The sequence below is a fragment of the Anopheles funestus genome, chromosome 2RL, assembly GCF_943734845.2.
Source record: "Anopheles funestus chromosome 2RL, idAnoFuneDA-416_04, whole genome shotgun sequence".
Lineage (NCBI taxonomy): Eukaryota > Metazoa > Arthropoda > Insecta > Diptera > Culicidae > Anopheles > Anopheles funestus.
This window is the reverse complement of record NC_064598.1, coordinates 59,253,060-59,268,205: the sequence shown is the minus strand read 5'-3', so window position 1 is coordinate 59,268,205 and position 15,146 is coordinate 59,253,060. Positions and strand designations below refer to the sequence as shown.

Below are 15,146 nucleotides of genomic sequence, written 5' to 3'. Positions count from 1 at the left end.
TGATTCATCACTGAAGATTCATATGAATTACTCTTTTCAGCAGATTAGTCACTATCTGTCTAATATAGTTGACTATATTAGACAACACTAGTTCATACTGTTTTTAAGCTATACGCAAGGCGCAACTATACTACCGCATCAAGTAAATTGCCGATTTTCTCGACGGATCATCCTGCTAACCAACTGCGAAAAAAATTCATAAAAAATGCATACCGATTTTCATCCATATGGTTAAAATTTAAGTCAACATTCCTAAAGAATACGTAACATCATGATTCTTTGAGGACTCATGAATCTTCGAGGGTTCATGAATCTTCGAGAATTCATGAATCTTTTTGGAATCGACTCATGAATTGAATGAATCTTCACTGAAGATTAGTAGAATATATATGTATATTGTATATTTTAATATCTTGTAGAGAATGTGCATTTCTTTCTTCTTAAATCAATTGTTCAACAGTTCAAATCAACCAGTTTATGTATCACGTCACGGTTAGTGAATAAGACAGGATTAAATTGTTTTACAAAATAATATAAGATCTAGATCTAATAAAGAAGTTTCTTACCACATAAAAACTTTCATGTTTGGAATTTTGATCTCGTATCTTGCACATTTGAATACTTCACACGGTTAAGTTGATTTTGTGAAGATTTATTACGATAAACATCACATGGGCGACACTTTTGACATGTTATAAATAGTTTTAATGGAAAAGATATGCATTTTATATTATTTCTTCTCAATATAAGTTTCAACTTTCGTGAAATAGTTAGTTAGAAATAGTATGTTTTCATGATAAGTTTATGATATCTAATGAATAAAACAGTTTTTTTAAGTGGAACAATGCTAAATGTTTTCGTAGTATGATTAAATGTGAACCAATTAAGTGTAAAGTACTACCACTTAAGCTTGCCACAGTTTCGCTAACAAGAAAACGAAAATGTACTGTTAGTTTATATCCATTGCTGAACTCCATTCAGTGTTCAATATTTTACTTGTGTGCTTTAAGATGAAAAAACCATCTTCAGCTTTAAGTTCTTCGCAAGGCATGTCTGTGTAATACACGCGTTTACATCACGTTTATTCCGTTCCTGGATGTTAAGCGGTAGTTGACGCACGGTGAAATAGAACCCATGACTCCTAGCTCGTTCGACTATGCCATTTTCATTGAAACATTCTATTACGGGGAGGAAAAATATCGGTCCATTCTGAAAGTAGCAGAAAATGGAACGGAGACAAAAACGCGCTGTGCCGAGGATAAAAATCGAAACACCGCTAGGAAAAGGTAAGTGGCGTTGCGACGCGGAAGGGGTTAAGGCGCGTCGGAACGACAGACACTAGAAATACGCAACCTCCGTATTTCATCGTCCATGACCAACCGGGCCAGTTGAGTTTTCTCTAATCGATATCCATTAGGAAAATTAAAAAAAACTTTGTGGAAACCGTGCAGTAAAGGCGTACGGTGGAGGTGATCCTTTAAGAACCCGTAACGCACCACGACGGGGCGGTAGCACAGAGCAGAAGCAGGGCCACGACCAGCGGTACTACGAAGAACGCAGTCTTGCGCAAACGAATCCAAGCGACAAAATACCGTTTTCAACAACTGCTACGCCGTGTGGACACGTGAAATCACGTACAATGACCTCCCCAGAGGATGGGGTGCCCTATTCAAGCCAGGATGAGGTTTGAACGAAGTTTTACCTCAACGCAAGGGAGGAAGTGTGGCAACCTGCTAGGGTGGATCGAAAACTTCGCATCAACCCATCAAATTTAACAGACGCAGTTCAATCATGGCCGTCATTTTCAAATGTTGTTAAATGTGCGTGGTTTCAATAGACAATTCTAAATTATAATTTAAACATTGAATTGCTGACACAGGCCACGGTTCCTTTGTTATCCGCGTGAGCGGGACGCATTCTTTCGAAATTGTCAACAATTGCCTGTGAGCCAACAAAGCGGTTGTTGTGTTTCTTTTTCAATTCCTTCATCCTCAACGTATTCAGAAATATGTTCAGTTTGACTAGATCTTTTGATTTGTTGAAATTCCGTCCCGAATGGCGACATTTGCAACATTCACGAATGTTTACATGCAATGCGCATGAACCTGCGCACGCGTTCATGCGTTGGAATGAACGAGTGTGTTTATTCAGGAAAAATTTGTCCATTTTACCGCATAGTGTAAATTGTGTTCGCGACAAAAAGTGGGCGGAGCCAAAATGTTCCTCCACGAATAGCGTTACTAAAACGGAATAGGAAAACGAAAATACGAACAATGGGTCAATAATAAAAGATTTGGTAATTATTTACACTAATTTTAAATTTTCATCATTTTTTTTGGGTTCAATTGTGGAATTCTGAACTGATAAAATGTTTAAAGTTCAAACTATTTTTGGTATAAAATTTATACCATTATATTTCTTATACGTTGTGTGAAAAATGACCTGGTTTATAGATTTTTTACTTTAAACAAAAAAATCTATTTCATACAAAAATCTACAAAAAATTAAACCATTTTTAAGGCTTCAACGCATCGATCCGAAAGAAACGATTTGATTTACAAATTATGTCCTTCATCGCCTACTGTGCATACATAAGCTGCGTACATATAGGTGCGTAGATACATACCTTGTAAATATCTTTTCAGTTCTCGTTCAGCGTTCGTGCGTGCGTGTTCTCCGCGTGCGAGCAGTTTTTCCACATCGTAGATTTTCCGAATATCTCGACAGCCCAAGGATTTATGTGAGAGTGAGAGTTGAAAAAGTTCTATCGAAAAAGTAGCGTCGAGAGAAAATCATCAAGCATTAAATGAAAGCTTTTTTTAAAGCAAATCCGAAACCAGTGCTGTGACTTTAGTGACAATTGTACCAATAAGTTAAATTATTTAAAATAAATTTTGTTGTTTTCTGTTCGTTCACATGTGAAGAAGTGATCATCGCAAGCGGTCTGAAATATTTTTTCCAAGCAAATTCAAAGCTATTCTCTGCCAATTGTGCAATCCTTGCTGGAATGCTGTGCAACACTAGCGGCGCCATAAATCTGGATTGTGTATATTAGTGTGTACCAGTGCTCTGGAATGAAGCATTGCAATCAGTTTGCGAATTCTAAACAGTGCGTACGATCGTAGTGTAACAGTTGTCTAGAAAATGCGACAGCTTCAAAAGCATCAAACAGGAATTTAATAGAAACATCGCCAACAATTGCGAAGATCTGGAACGCGCCAAAGTAGCATTCAGTGTGTGCCTTAGGTAAAAACCAAGTGCAGATATACGAACGGGGCAGAATCGAGCGGTACCTTGATTGGCATCGCATTCGTACCACACAAGTCCTGCTCAACATCATTCCCACCAAAATCATCCTATATGGTAATGGCAGAGATCGGTGGCCCCTTGGCACACCAACTACCCTTACACAATCATAGAGGTGGACTGGTGCAACCGTCGCTGGTAATGAACCATCACCTGGATGCTTTGGACAGCAGTTGCCATGGACCAAACATTCACCCAAGTAAGTTACATTATTGCCCAGTTGCCGTAATCTAACATCATGACTTGACATGCATAATGGTAATACACTGATAGGCACATGTTACAATGTAACTAGTAAAGAGCTGTAAAGCGTAGTGTTTTTGTTTATAATGCGCAAAGCATTAGAATATTTTGTAAAATATTTGTACAAAGAATAGTAAAATAATTTGAATTTTTAATAATTTAACTTCTCAAAATAAAATAAAGCATTTTGTATATTTTATAACTTGCAAAAAACAAAGGAATGGAAGATGCTTCTATTTTATTGCAAATTGCACAAATTCCAAATTGAAAATTAATTTTTAATTTAAATTTTTAAACTGAAAAATGAAGTTAATGTAATATTTCTTTTAAGTGTATTTTTTGCTTTTTCGAATGATTTGTATACAAAACGTGTTAATGGGATAGCAAAACGGGCATTTTTCGAGCGTTGTTTTTTGTATTACTGTTCGTTTCTTGTAATTTCTTTCAATATTAATTCAATATTTAATATCAATTTTTTTCAATATTAAAATAAGTTTTCAAAATTTAAAACATAAATGATGCAAATTTTAGGGATACAAACTGTGTACCGAGATTTGTGAACCAGTTTCAAATTGTTTACATATGTTTTGTGTAACATTATGCTCCTAAATATTAGCGATCTCTAACAAATGACACCTTTTGGGTGGAAAACCCAACCCGTGGCCGGTTCTAAATTTTCACTTCTATCTATTTCTTAACCGGTACAAGGGAATTCCCACACTTTCTATATCATCCTCGGGCATTAAAGCCCAACAATGTCAAAAATGCTTCAAAAACCGGTATGATATTTGCTTGTGCAATTGTCTACTTTTCTTTGCACGTGAAATGCAAATGTGAGGCGCAGTGCATCGTTTTGGCCAGTGAATTATTATCCGTCGGCTAGTGGAGGCGTATTGTTCTCCCCTATTGATTGAAGCCCTTGATTTGTTGAAACCAGGAAATATCATTTGACGTTCGATTTCTTTTGATGTTCCATCTTGTCGACCACCAACGCGGCAATATTCTTACGAACGAATTGGAGCTGACACTACATCGGTATAACCGATCGAAATAACATTTCTACTCATCTGCTTTTCACGATGGCTTTTAAGATAACATTCTTATGTTCTGCTTACGCCCAACTCCCAACCCAACACCCTTGGATACCTTCGCCCCACAAAGGGAACAGCTGGTGTGGATCTTCAATAAACACATTACGCACATTAGACGCACAAAAGTGTCAATCTTTGGTGCATCGCAGACGACTCGTCAAAACAACGCACGAGAGCAAAAGGTACCCGCACCGTCCCGCAATGGTCTGTTATACAATTCAACGCGTCATCCATCATCGCAGCAAGTAAGCAAGGAAGCAAGTGTTTTATTGACGATCGACGAAGATTTTCGGTTCATCCGGCTCCATTAGCTTATGGTTCAGTAAATGGAACGGCTCATTGGCGGGAAAGAGGACACAGTTTTCAATAGTTCACTTCCCAGTTTAATGGCATCGGTTGGGTCTGCTTTTGGTTGGAGATGCCCAACATAATGCACTATGGCTCCCAACATAATGCACTTCAGCTTCATTACACCGAAGATCGGTAGGTTCGTCATTTTTTTCCGATGCAGACAAGCTAAAAGGGAGCAAAAGCTGGCGTGTGTGTCCTCTGGGTGAAAATCGGAGTACATTTGTTTTGTTTTTTTCCCTCCATTTCGTCTTATTTGCAGCCGATGTGGTGTACTGCCGTCGGAAAAACGGGTGAGCAAGGAAATGCTAAGATCTGAAGCAATTTTAGAAAAGCAAAACATGTGTACTCACGTGTTGGGAAGTCGAACCTTTTTGGCCTTTATAAATATACAGTACCTACATAGGGGCTATAGTGTTACTGTGAAATGTGTCGGTACACCGGGACTGCAAATGGAATATTGGCTAGTATTTACTCCATCTGTCTCTGCGTTGATTGTTTGTGCACGTCAATCATTCGTGTCGGGTGTAATGCTTTTTTTTGTAATCCTTGTTTTTTACTAGACTTTGCGGTTTACTGTCGAGTGCATATAGAAAATCGATTGGCAGAACATGCATCAAGCTGAAAGCATTGTCATGCCGGTGAGGTGTGATGTAATAATGTTGCATTTAAAACACTCATCCGACGGTGTTTTTTGAAGTGTAAAAATATAAATTTAGACCGATTTCTAACAGATTTTGTATTTTTTTTGCTTCAAATTCTAACTCTTTTATTTAAAAATGCCGAGCAAGATCGTTTTGTTCTTGGTCTATTCTAATTAATCTGTTTCAAAGACGACTTCTTCAGACTTGTTTGGCTTGTTGGTTGTTTATTAGCAGCACCCGTTGTTACATCATAATTGGACCAACGAGAACATTCCAACTAAAACGAGGTTCATCAACGTTTAAAATGCTTTACGTTCAAGTGTCCAAACAAAAACAAAAAAAAGTCATCACACACAGTTCCCGAAGGTATTCAAAGGGCATTCTCATCTGACCGAGCCAGGGTTGAAGCAAACAAAAAAAAAACCAGCAGAAAATAAAAACACACATTTGACCTCACAGTGTACACCTAAAGCGACCACAAAGTAAAGGTATTTACCGTTCAGTTTGTCTGTCGGCAGTGCGGCGTCATAGAAGAAATGGAAACCTCTAAACAGGAACCTCCATAAAACCGATAAACGACCAGATAATTTAAGGAGAATATAAAGTTCACACTATTTTACGATCGAGCACGGACCACGATCCGTCCGTATCTGTTGCTCGTTCTTCCTCCAGTCCGTCACTCAGTCAGTTAGTCAGTGAGGCCTCCGGCCGAAATGTCGTTTGCCCTGAAAGATTCTGTACCGACCGCCGTTCCACGGGCGAGTGAAAGAAGAAAGGCAATTGCCTCTAGGAACGTCCGACGGGTTGCGATCACCAGACCACACTCTAGGATCAGCGATCGGCAGTGTGATCCTGCCGTGGTCGGGCAGTGTTTTGTTGGTTGGATTTTAACACTTTTTTTGCGCGCGCGCGTCATCACATACAGGCCAGAGGAAAGCCATTAAGGGGCAAGATTTGCTGTTGTAACGATACGATAGTGAAAATTATTTAATTACCGCGAAGAAGCCTTCATTCCGCTCGGCCATTGGAACCACATTGCACGTACAATCTTTATCGAATCAGTGGAATTGTGCCGGTGCAAAATGGCAACTTCGCGTAATGGTACAGTTTTGTTTTTGGTGCTGTTCCTGGCCAAACGTACTCTTGCTTGTTTTCCCAAGGTAAAGGTTTCTGCGGAATGTAATAAAACTGTACCACACCTCGAAAGCGATTCTTTGCGCCTCATATAACTGTCAAGTTCACAGGTTGGTGTTTTTTTGCACCCTAGAGAATCGTTTACATCGGGACTCATTGCAGTAGAAATGAATTTCCGCGAATTTTCGTTTGGTAATGCGTACACGGCCTTCCACGCCCGATCAACTGTTTCCCGTGGTGAAACATGGCCCGGTTTGAACATGTTCCCGAAAAGTGTGTGTGGTGGAGAAAATGTGTGCTATCATGTTGTGTCAGGAGCGCAGCAGACGCGAATGAACGAATGGGCAACAGCTCGAAACGTGTACGAATTATTCATACGCATGATTAATAATCAGTAAAATGTAGAATTAGCTAGGGATATGAATATGGATTATCATAAATAAGGCTTATACTTCCTTTGCATGGCTAAGCGACACAAGACTGGTTTCCCGTACGTAGTATAATAAAAAAAAGCTAACATCCATTTTCCATCCTCGATGAGAAATGATGAAGGCCATTTTCACAAACCACAACCATTTGCTGATCCACCGAAAATGGAAGCGCTTTTGCCTAACGAAGCCTCCGTATCGTGGACGTGCTGGACACGCTCATCTACTGTATCTATTTTCCACTCAACTGCACCTCACACTCATCCTCATTAGACCTGCAGAACCAGTAGCAGTAGCAACAGTTGCTCGGTTGATCGTCTTCTTAAACTTCCATTTTCCAACCCACTGCCCTTCGGTGCGTCCGTCACAGCCGTCGAAAAGAATATTGGTCATCGCGATACCGTTTGTCATAAGATCCGTTAAGACAGTTGCACCCGAGTTTGGGGACGTTATCTTGATCACTCCGTCCACGGACAGATCCAGTAAGTGTCGACTCGTGCAACTCCCTTCGCGCACTGGGCAAGTTTTGCGACAACTCGTCTTATGAAATTATGCTAATCTTGCTGCAACGAAATAATCATTTCTTTACTTTGTACGCATATCTTGGTGGATGCTCCGAAACTGGGACACTGATGAAGCGTCATCCGTTCACAAATTGGGGTACCTCTACTTCATGCGCATGGGTTATGATGTCCCGAGAGCGTTCTCCGTTCTCACACAGTGGTGTTTTGCTAATTGAATTCTATAATTGCAACACATATTCATATAAACATTCGATGCCCGCCACATTTCCCACACAAACACGCTTGCGACACCGATCCGATTCGTTGTGTGTTGTTTTGCACTTGCTTTTCGACGTTGCATGTTACATTACGCATCGCCAAGTGTTGCAGCTGGCACAGAAATCTCCAAACTACCAATGCTCTCCACCCAATCATATTTCAATTATTTCCAACATCTGTTCCACCGTGGCTCTCGCAAAGCCGGCAGCAAAACACACTTTGAACGTAGCGTTTAGCAGTCGATCGCAGACAAGTCGCTGTGTTGTTTATTCAATTACAATTCGAGTAGAAATTATTCATCTAAGCACAACCAGCTGAAGAACACACAGCTACCGAAGCCACTGTCGTCCCCAAACTGACCCAAAGCATTTGGACGGAAGAAGAAAGTTCCCAGCGGTGGTAGTGATTCGATCCATCGTCTCTCGTGGGATCTGCTCGATAAACACCATGTTGACGGACGCTCCGTTCGATCGAAGGCAAAAAACGGCACAAAACGGAACCGTTTCGGTGTTTTCCATCGACGAAGTGTAAACAAACAAATGGTTGATCGCAGGGCAATCGCGGGGTGATGTTTTTGAATGTGGGAAACGCGTATACACTAGCCTTTACTAATTGGACTCGATCGTACACTAGCAACACGATGGCATCAGGTTAGACCACCACCCAAAACATATGAACCAAATATGAAGCAAATTGATTACATTCTTTTAACCGCACCACATTCATCATTATCGATTATTCCTGGCCAAGCACCATCTCCAGATTATTGCCGGGAGTTTCGCTTCAGCGACATGGATTGTTCCTTCCGGCGAGGAGGAAGTTGTTCTGGCCACATTTCCCGGTGTATATGTCGAACATGGGAATGATGAAAAGATGCAGGTGCATCCAATTGACCATTTCACTAATGGACGGATGAGCGGGTATTTTATTTACAACAAAAACATACACAAAATAGAAATTCCGAATGGGATTGGAATTTGATATTCACAGCCGAAAATGCACATTCGCTACTTCAGAACCGGAACAAATAACTTTTTTTGTACCTAGTTCCTTTTGTTTACAATGCTACATCCTGATGTTTTTTTTTATTTGATTTGGGTATTTTGTTTTTTTTTGTGATACTTTACCGATGTGCTAGAGCAGCTTCCGTTTCCTATTTATTTTCAAATGTAGAGAACGAAGACGTGCCACTTGGATGTTGGGATAGACATTACATGTAAGACTTTTAATTATACTGAAAGATTTAAAATGCATTTGACACAACCAATCAACACATTTTTATCGCAAGATTCCCCCTTGAAGTTCGAACGAGATAATTTGTATTTATGCCAAATATTGGATTGCAGCAAGCTCACTGACTTGAAGGCACATGACCTTCGCTAATTGGATAACATTAATTGCTAGCTACCGGTTGTATGACGCACACCAACAGCCCGGTGTTCCCGCGTGGAACACTAATCAACCACAACGACACGATCGGCAGCGACAGATCCCATCAACTAACCGTCAAATATTCCTCCAAATCGCGGTAGTAGCGCGAGAAACGCAAGACAAGAAATGAACATTGACACAAAATCTATCGCACAGCTCGTGGAACTTTGGGCATTAGTAGCGATATTAGAAGAAGAATTAATCAGCTGGTCAATCTGACGTGACGTGAATCCGATCGAAGGTGCTCCGCACGATCCGGTTCCTAGTCCTATAGGTTGGCGTCGTTCCGCAGCACTTGCGGGTGAGCTTTCGGATTTATCTCGTTTACCCGCATGATGACGGACTGTCCATATTGGTGGCCACGTTGGCGTTGTTGTGTAACAGTAGCGTTAATCTCGATCGATTCACTTTCCATAATTATAAACACACACACACGCACGCGCGCACACGCTCGTATACCCCGATCGTTCGGAACGATTGAATCAAGCGACAGAAGTTTACCCAAAAGGAAATAGATCGGGAAGATTGGTCGAAAAAGTCAAAATAAAACAAACCAGAGAAGAAAAAAAAGAACTCCCAAAACCTTCATCTCCCACTTCCCAATGTTCCACTTCCCACCACGAACGAAGCAAGAATGCCACCCAAAAACCCAAAGCACCTTTAGCACCGTGACGATCGAACGTAGCCTAACCCCGCTAACAAGTCAGATGTTAGCCGAACCGGTATGGCGGTACTCTCTTTCTCTGTGTCGGCGGCGTGCTTGATTCTGTGTCCATTTGCCAAACTTTAAAGACACTGCAAAAATCAACACCATAAGCCGCCGCACACTGCACGGCGGAATAATAATAAAACAAAATAAATTTACCGAAATTCCTCTATTAACTTCAAAATAAATTTGCAAAATAATTTATTAAAAACCAATACACACCGCGTGCGAGCGGCATTCAAATGCTGGTGCAAGGCAGCATAGTACCAGCGAAAGAAAAGCAAAAAAAAGGGAAAAACAAAACAGCGCTTCATGACGACACCACCACAGTTTTATGCAAATTTGATTACCATTTCGTTCGGTTCCGTTCTTTCCGTTTTTTTCTTTCTTCTGCGGTCTATACCTTGACCATTTCGGTCAACCAGCGCTTTCAGCGCTTATAAGTCACGGGCCCGGATTGTCCTGCTTCGCGCATTGGGTTATTTTATTGGGAAGGAAGCAAAAAAAAAAACAAAAAAAAAAAACAACCGTCGAGGGCTCCGTGCCCGGGGCCAGTTTAGTCGCGGAATTATTTGTCGGGCGGCATTCGTGTGCCAAAGAAAGAGAATGTAGCAAACATCACGAAACGATATCAACCAGGCAGAAGACGATACGAAATACCTTGTTTTCCTTTTTCCGGGCCCTTTTTTCCCTTTACAGAAGAAAAGGAGCGTTACAAAAATGTCCATGCTTTCGCATGGTGGTGGCGGTTTGCATTGGCTGGAGATTGGTGGCGTGCTTTTGCTGCGTCTCACAAAACATTGGCCGCCGTTTTGACACCATTTTATTTGTATGATTTTTTCGCTGCATTGCACTACTTATCACGTTTTCGCTTGGTAAAGCAGTCGCGAAAGGACACAAAATAGCGTTAACGAACGTTTTGAATGTGATGCCTTAAAATGTGCCGTCCTGCTGAGGACTTCCTAGACCGTTTGGTGCTGTAAAGCGACCGAATTCCCCACCAACGTATGGTCGTAGTTAGGTATGAGTTTTTTTTAATTTCTGCTTGTAACCTTTTCACAGCATACACACTGTACACCATATGTGTATTTTTTACAGTCTTGCGATTTTTTTGTTAATGTTTTGCTTTGCTTCTGATCGTTGCCGGCAACTTTTAGCCATCACGAAAACTACAATCATCCGCGATCGTACCGCGCAAAGGAATTGCCGCCATGTTAATGCAAATTAAGCTCCAGCAAACGGCGGCAAACGAAAAGCAGGCAATGTTGCCAGAGAGTTAAGGCAAAAAAAAACCTCCCGATGATAAAAAGAACAACGCGGATTTGGCTTCGCAAGTTACCTTCAGATACCGGCCAACAGCCTATCCCAGAATCGATTGGGGAACCGTTTGTCGTTGGTTTTTTTCCCTTCTCATACATTGCCGCAGATTCGAGAAGTTCTTTCGTTTCGTTTTGTTTTTTCAAAAGGGCACCAGGGCCAGAGAAATGAATTGGAATCGGAAATCTGTCAATCGGAAATGCGATAAGCGGCGTGCGATAACAACTCAGTGGCGGCTCCATTTGAGCTTCTAAGCCATCGCCCGTTTTCCGCCTTACTTCACAGTTGATCAGAAGTGTACAAATGCGTACAGTAGAAAACAATTCCACCATCGTCATTGTGTCATTGTGTGTGTTATTGATATATAAAAATATTCATTCCGTGGCAACTCTTCACATTTTTTGTGTGTGTTACATTCTGAATTTCGTGCAATAAATCTCCTCCGGTTAGGGGCAGCTAGTTTCGGTGCCATACGATCACCGCCCGATCGCATGTGCGTGTGACTTTCTGCCGGTCGGCTACAGCTTCCGACTGTATCTGAATGTCAGACCGCAGTGTTGATGAAGAAGTCGTTGAACGGAACGTCGTACAAATGACGCCGATGGCAACGGAATGATGATCGTACGAATGTACAGATCCACTGTTGGTGTGGAATGAAATCCAACAAGTGCCCCACCACCAACGGCACGTTGTGTGTGGTCGGGTTTTATAGATTTATAAACAAATTATGTATGCTTTTCTTATTAGAGTCACATTTTTCATAAATTAGCATGTCGAAGTGTGAAAGCAGTATAAAGCGCAGCGAGCAAACGATGAAACAAAACCTTACGCGACCAATGCACGACCTTTCGGGGATGCGGAGCGCTTTCTGCAGCCGTACGTCACTTTAACAGCTCCGTCCGTTAAAGACCGTTGGTAATCTTCCCAGCTGCATGGGGGTACGGGTCCAGCTCAGTTGTAGTGGTTTGTAACTGACTGATTTTTTCCCATAGGCGATACACCCAATCGAGGGCGCGCACATTACTAACAAGGCATCCTATCGTAAGGTCTGCTTTCACACTTGTGTTAAAAAAATATTTGATCGCTTCAAACAAGTGCTACTGTAGTTACGTCAGAAGATTTCAAATCTGTTCACTGGTGACTTTATACAATTTACGAAAAAAAAGTGACATTTTGTGCCACTGCTACCGAGCAATGGGTTTACTTTTTTAGGTGCGAAAACTTGCGAAATTATTTTCAATAAAATGGGATCAGCTATGTTTCTCTACACCTGAATACATTCCAAGGACTATATCTGCTGTAAATTATCGCCTGTTGTCGTTCTTGTTGTGCGGTGTTGTAGTGTATCATCAAAGTGTTTTTTTTTTTGGTTTCCTTCTTCCGATTCCCGGGCCAGTACCGAAACGAGAAGATTTATTTCCAAGGCGGTAACCCTTCCTTTTGCTATATACAGTTTCAAAACCAAATGATGTTTTTGTCACCGTTTCTCGCCATCTTTCCACCGGCGTAGGAAAATCCACTCCTTACTGCCTGCACATGCCGAAGCATCGTTTCACGTGGCCGACAGTGTCGGTCGGTTTTTGGTAATGCCTGTCGGTACTTCATCAGTTTTCTCCCGCGTGCTCAGCTTACAGTTTGCGCGTCGGTATCCAGAATGATGGAAGACATTATTCATGCCGTTCTTTACTCCGCTTTTCATCATCACCCTTTTTCTTTTCGTCGATTTCGTTCGATTTCTGTTTTATACGCGCGTTCCCAGCATCCCGAGCGAGCCGCAAAATCCGTAGCCGAGGCAAGATCAAAGCCGCTTTTCGGTTTGGTTCGTCCTGTTTTATGCCTGCTTATCAGTCGTGGTTGTTCGTGGTTGCCCTTCCCTCGCCTGTTCCAACTTCACCGTCATCGATGTTGCTGCCCTGCACGATCTTCCCTGCTTTGCATTTATCCAGCTATGCGATGCGGTACAGAAAACGCGATAAATAAAACTAGGCACCGCTCTCCGGACCCTCCCGGCTTGGTTTGGGATGCTGCGGTGCTGCATGCCAGCAACCACCGTGCAAAAGACTGAGCCGGAGGCTAAGAACGGAACAGCAAAACAAAACAAAAAAATAAATAAATGCTCGAACCTCACGGTGAGCAATAGCAGTTTGAAGTTTGGCTGCCGTTGCCGCTTCTGCTCTTATGGCCGGAGCTTGAACTGACTTATGGCTTCGCCCAAGTTCAAGCCCAAAGACAGGGCGACATGACAGTGCAAAGGATCGGTAGATCGGTGACCGGTGACGAAAGCGCTTACGCGAGACGATCGCGACACGATCACCCGACACGGTGATATTCGCTAATTTATCTTCGCTACCTATGCCCCGCCGGTGTCCGGTGCAGACTGTTTGGTTGGGGCTTGGATCGGTTTTCGGCTTCAACCGAACCGCAAGGGCTTCACAGGTGTATGGCGGTTGATGGCTTGCGTTCGGTAATGATCGCACGTGCTAATTGGCCCTCCACACATGGCTAATACTCGCTAATCGGAAAGGCAAACATTAATCGGCACATTGGTCCGGTACGGAACGGAGTCTTGGTGACATATGTGCTAGTGTCTGGATGCTACCACCGGGAGTGTCATCAGTTCCCAAGGCCACTAATACCTTGTACGAAGTACGGTTGGTAGTGGTTGACCGAATCAAACGCATCTCAAAACATGTGCGAAAGAGCGCGAGTAAGTTGTATTAGTTTAGTGAGCTTATATGTATCCGTGTCGTGGTGGACAATGACAATCGAAATCATTCATCATCTACCAATGGATGAATTGTCGACGGAAACGAACAATCATTCACACGAAGAATTGTTGGGCAAAATTCTACCGAGACAGTGGCGACAGAGCTGGAATGCGATTTGAATACGGCAACGTACACACATTCGAACTGGTGTTATAAAATTTATAATTTTATTGCACTGCTAGGTGTGAAGGAAACAACAACTTCCAGCAAAACAAAATCGTCTTGTCGGAACAGGCGACTCTTGTTTAAGACAGAATCGGACAGAAAAAGATTGATCCTACGCCCAACTTGCAAACAGGGCTTCACTTACGATGCTCGAGAGTGCAATGTCCCATGCCATGTAGGGAAATGTTTAAATGGTGGTTTAGCGAAGAACATAGCGCAGAACAACAAACTATTTGTTCCCACCAATACCCCACACAGGAGAAACTGTTGCCTTGTTTAGCGTCTTTTTAAACAATACACAAAGTAGAGATCGTTCTGCGCCCGGCTGGGACAATGTCCCTCGAGGGAAATCGAAATCGATTCCAAACTCGCGGCGAATTTGCTGTAATAACTGAGCCAGATACGCATGAGCTGCATACATATTGCTGTGGGTATCGTGCCACAACACATCAGCCCCATCTGCCGATGATGTGCTCCTCTCGAAGTTGAACAATATTTTAACGCCAACTTACGATCGAAACTCATTGCCACTCGGCCGACGCGCTTTGATGATCGTTGAAGTGTACCACGGCTCGGAGAATGCGGGTTATGGCACAGTCAAGAGGGCAGACGAGACGTTGGTTGATTAAGGAAGAAGCAGCACACTTTTTCCCCATTGAGCTGTGTGGCAGGCGATAGGTGGCGAAAAATCGCCGACGTCAAGGCGCTTCTAACATGGTCACGCTAAGGTCAGTTTGCCGCACGATTGCATCATGCATCATCGGGCGAATGCATTTTTCTTTG

General features: G+C 42.3%; 1 protein-coding gene across 1 annotated transcript in view; it reads left to right on the top strand.

Annotated features, from left to right (window-relative positions):
• Window positions 1-2,601: 2,601 nt before the first annotated feature.
• LOC125764191 (insulin gene enhancer protein isl-1) overlaps window positions 2,602-15,146 on the top strand; it is a 29,147-nt gene continuing 16,602 nt past the window's right edge. The window contains exon 1 of the mRNA XM_049428151.1: window positions 2,602-3,505. Coding sequence (XP_049284108.1) covers window positions 3,361-3,505 — 145 coding nt within the window. The 5' untranslated portion in view covers window positions 2,602-3,360. The remainder of the gene's footprint in view (window positions 3,506-15,146) is intronic.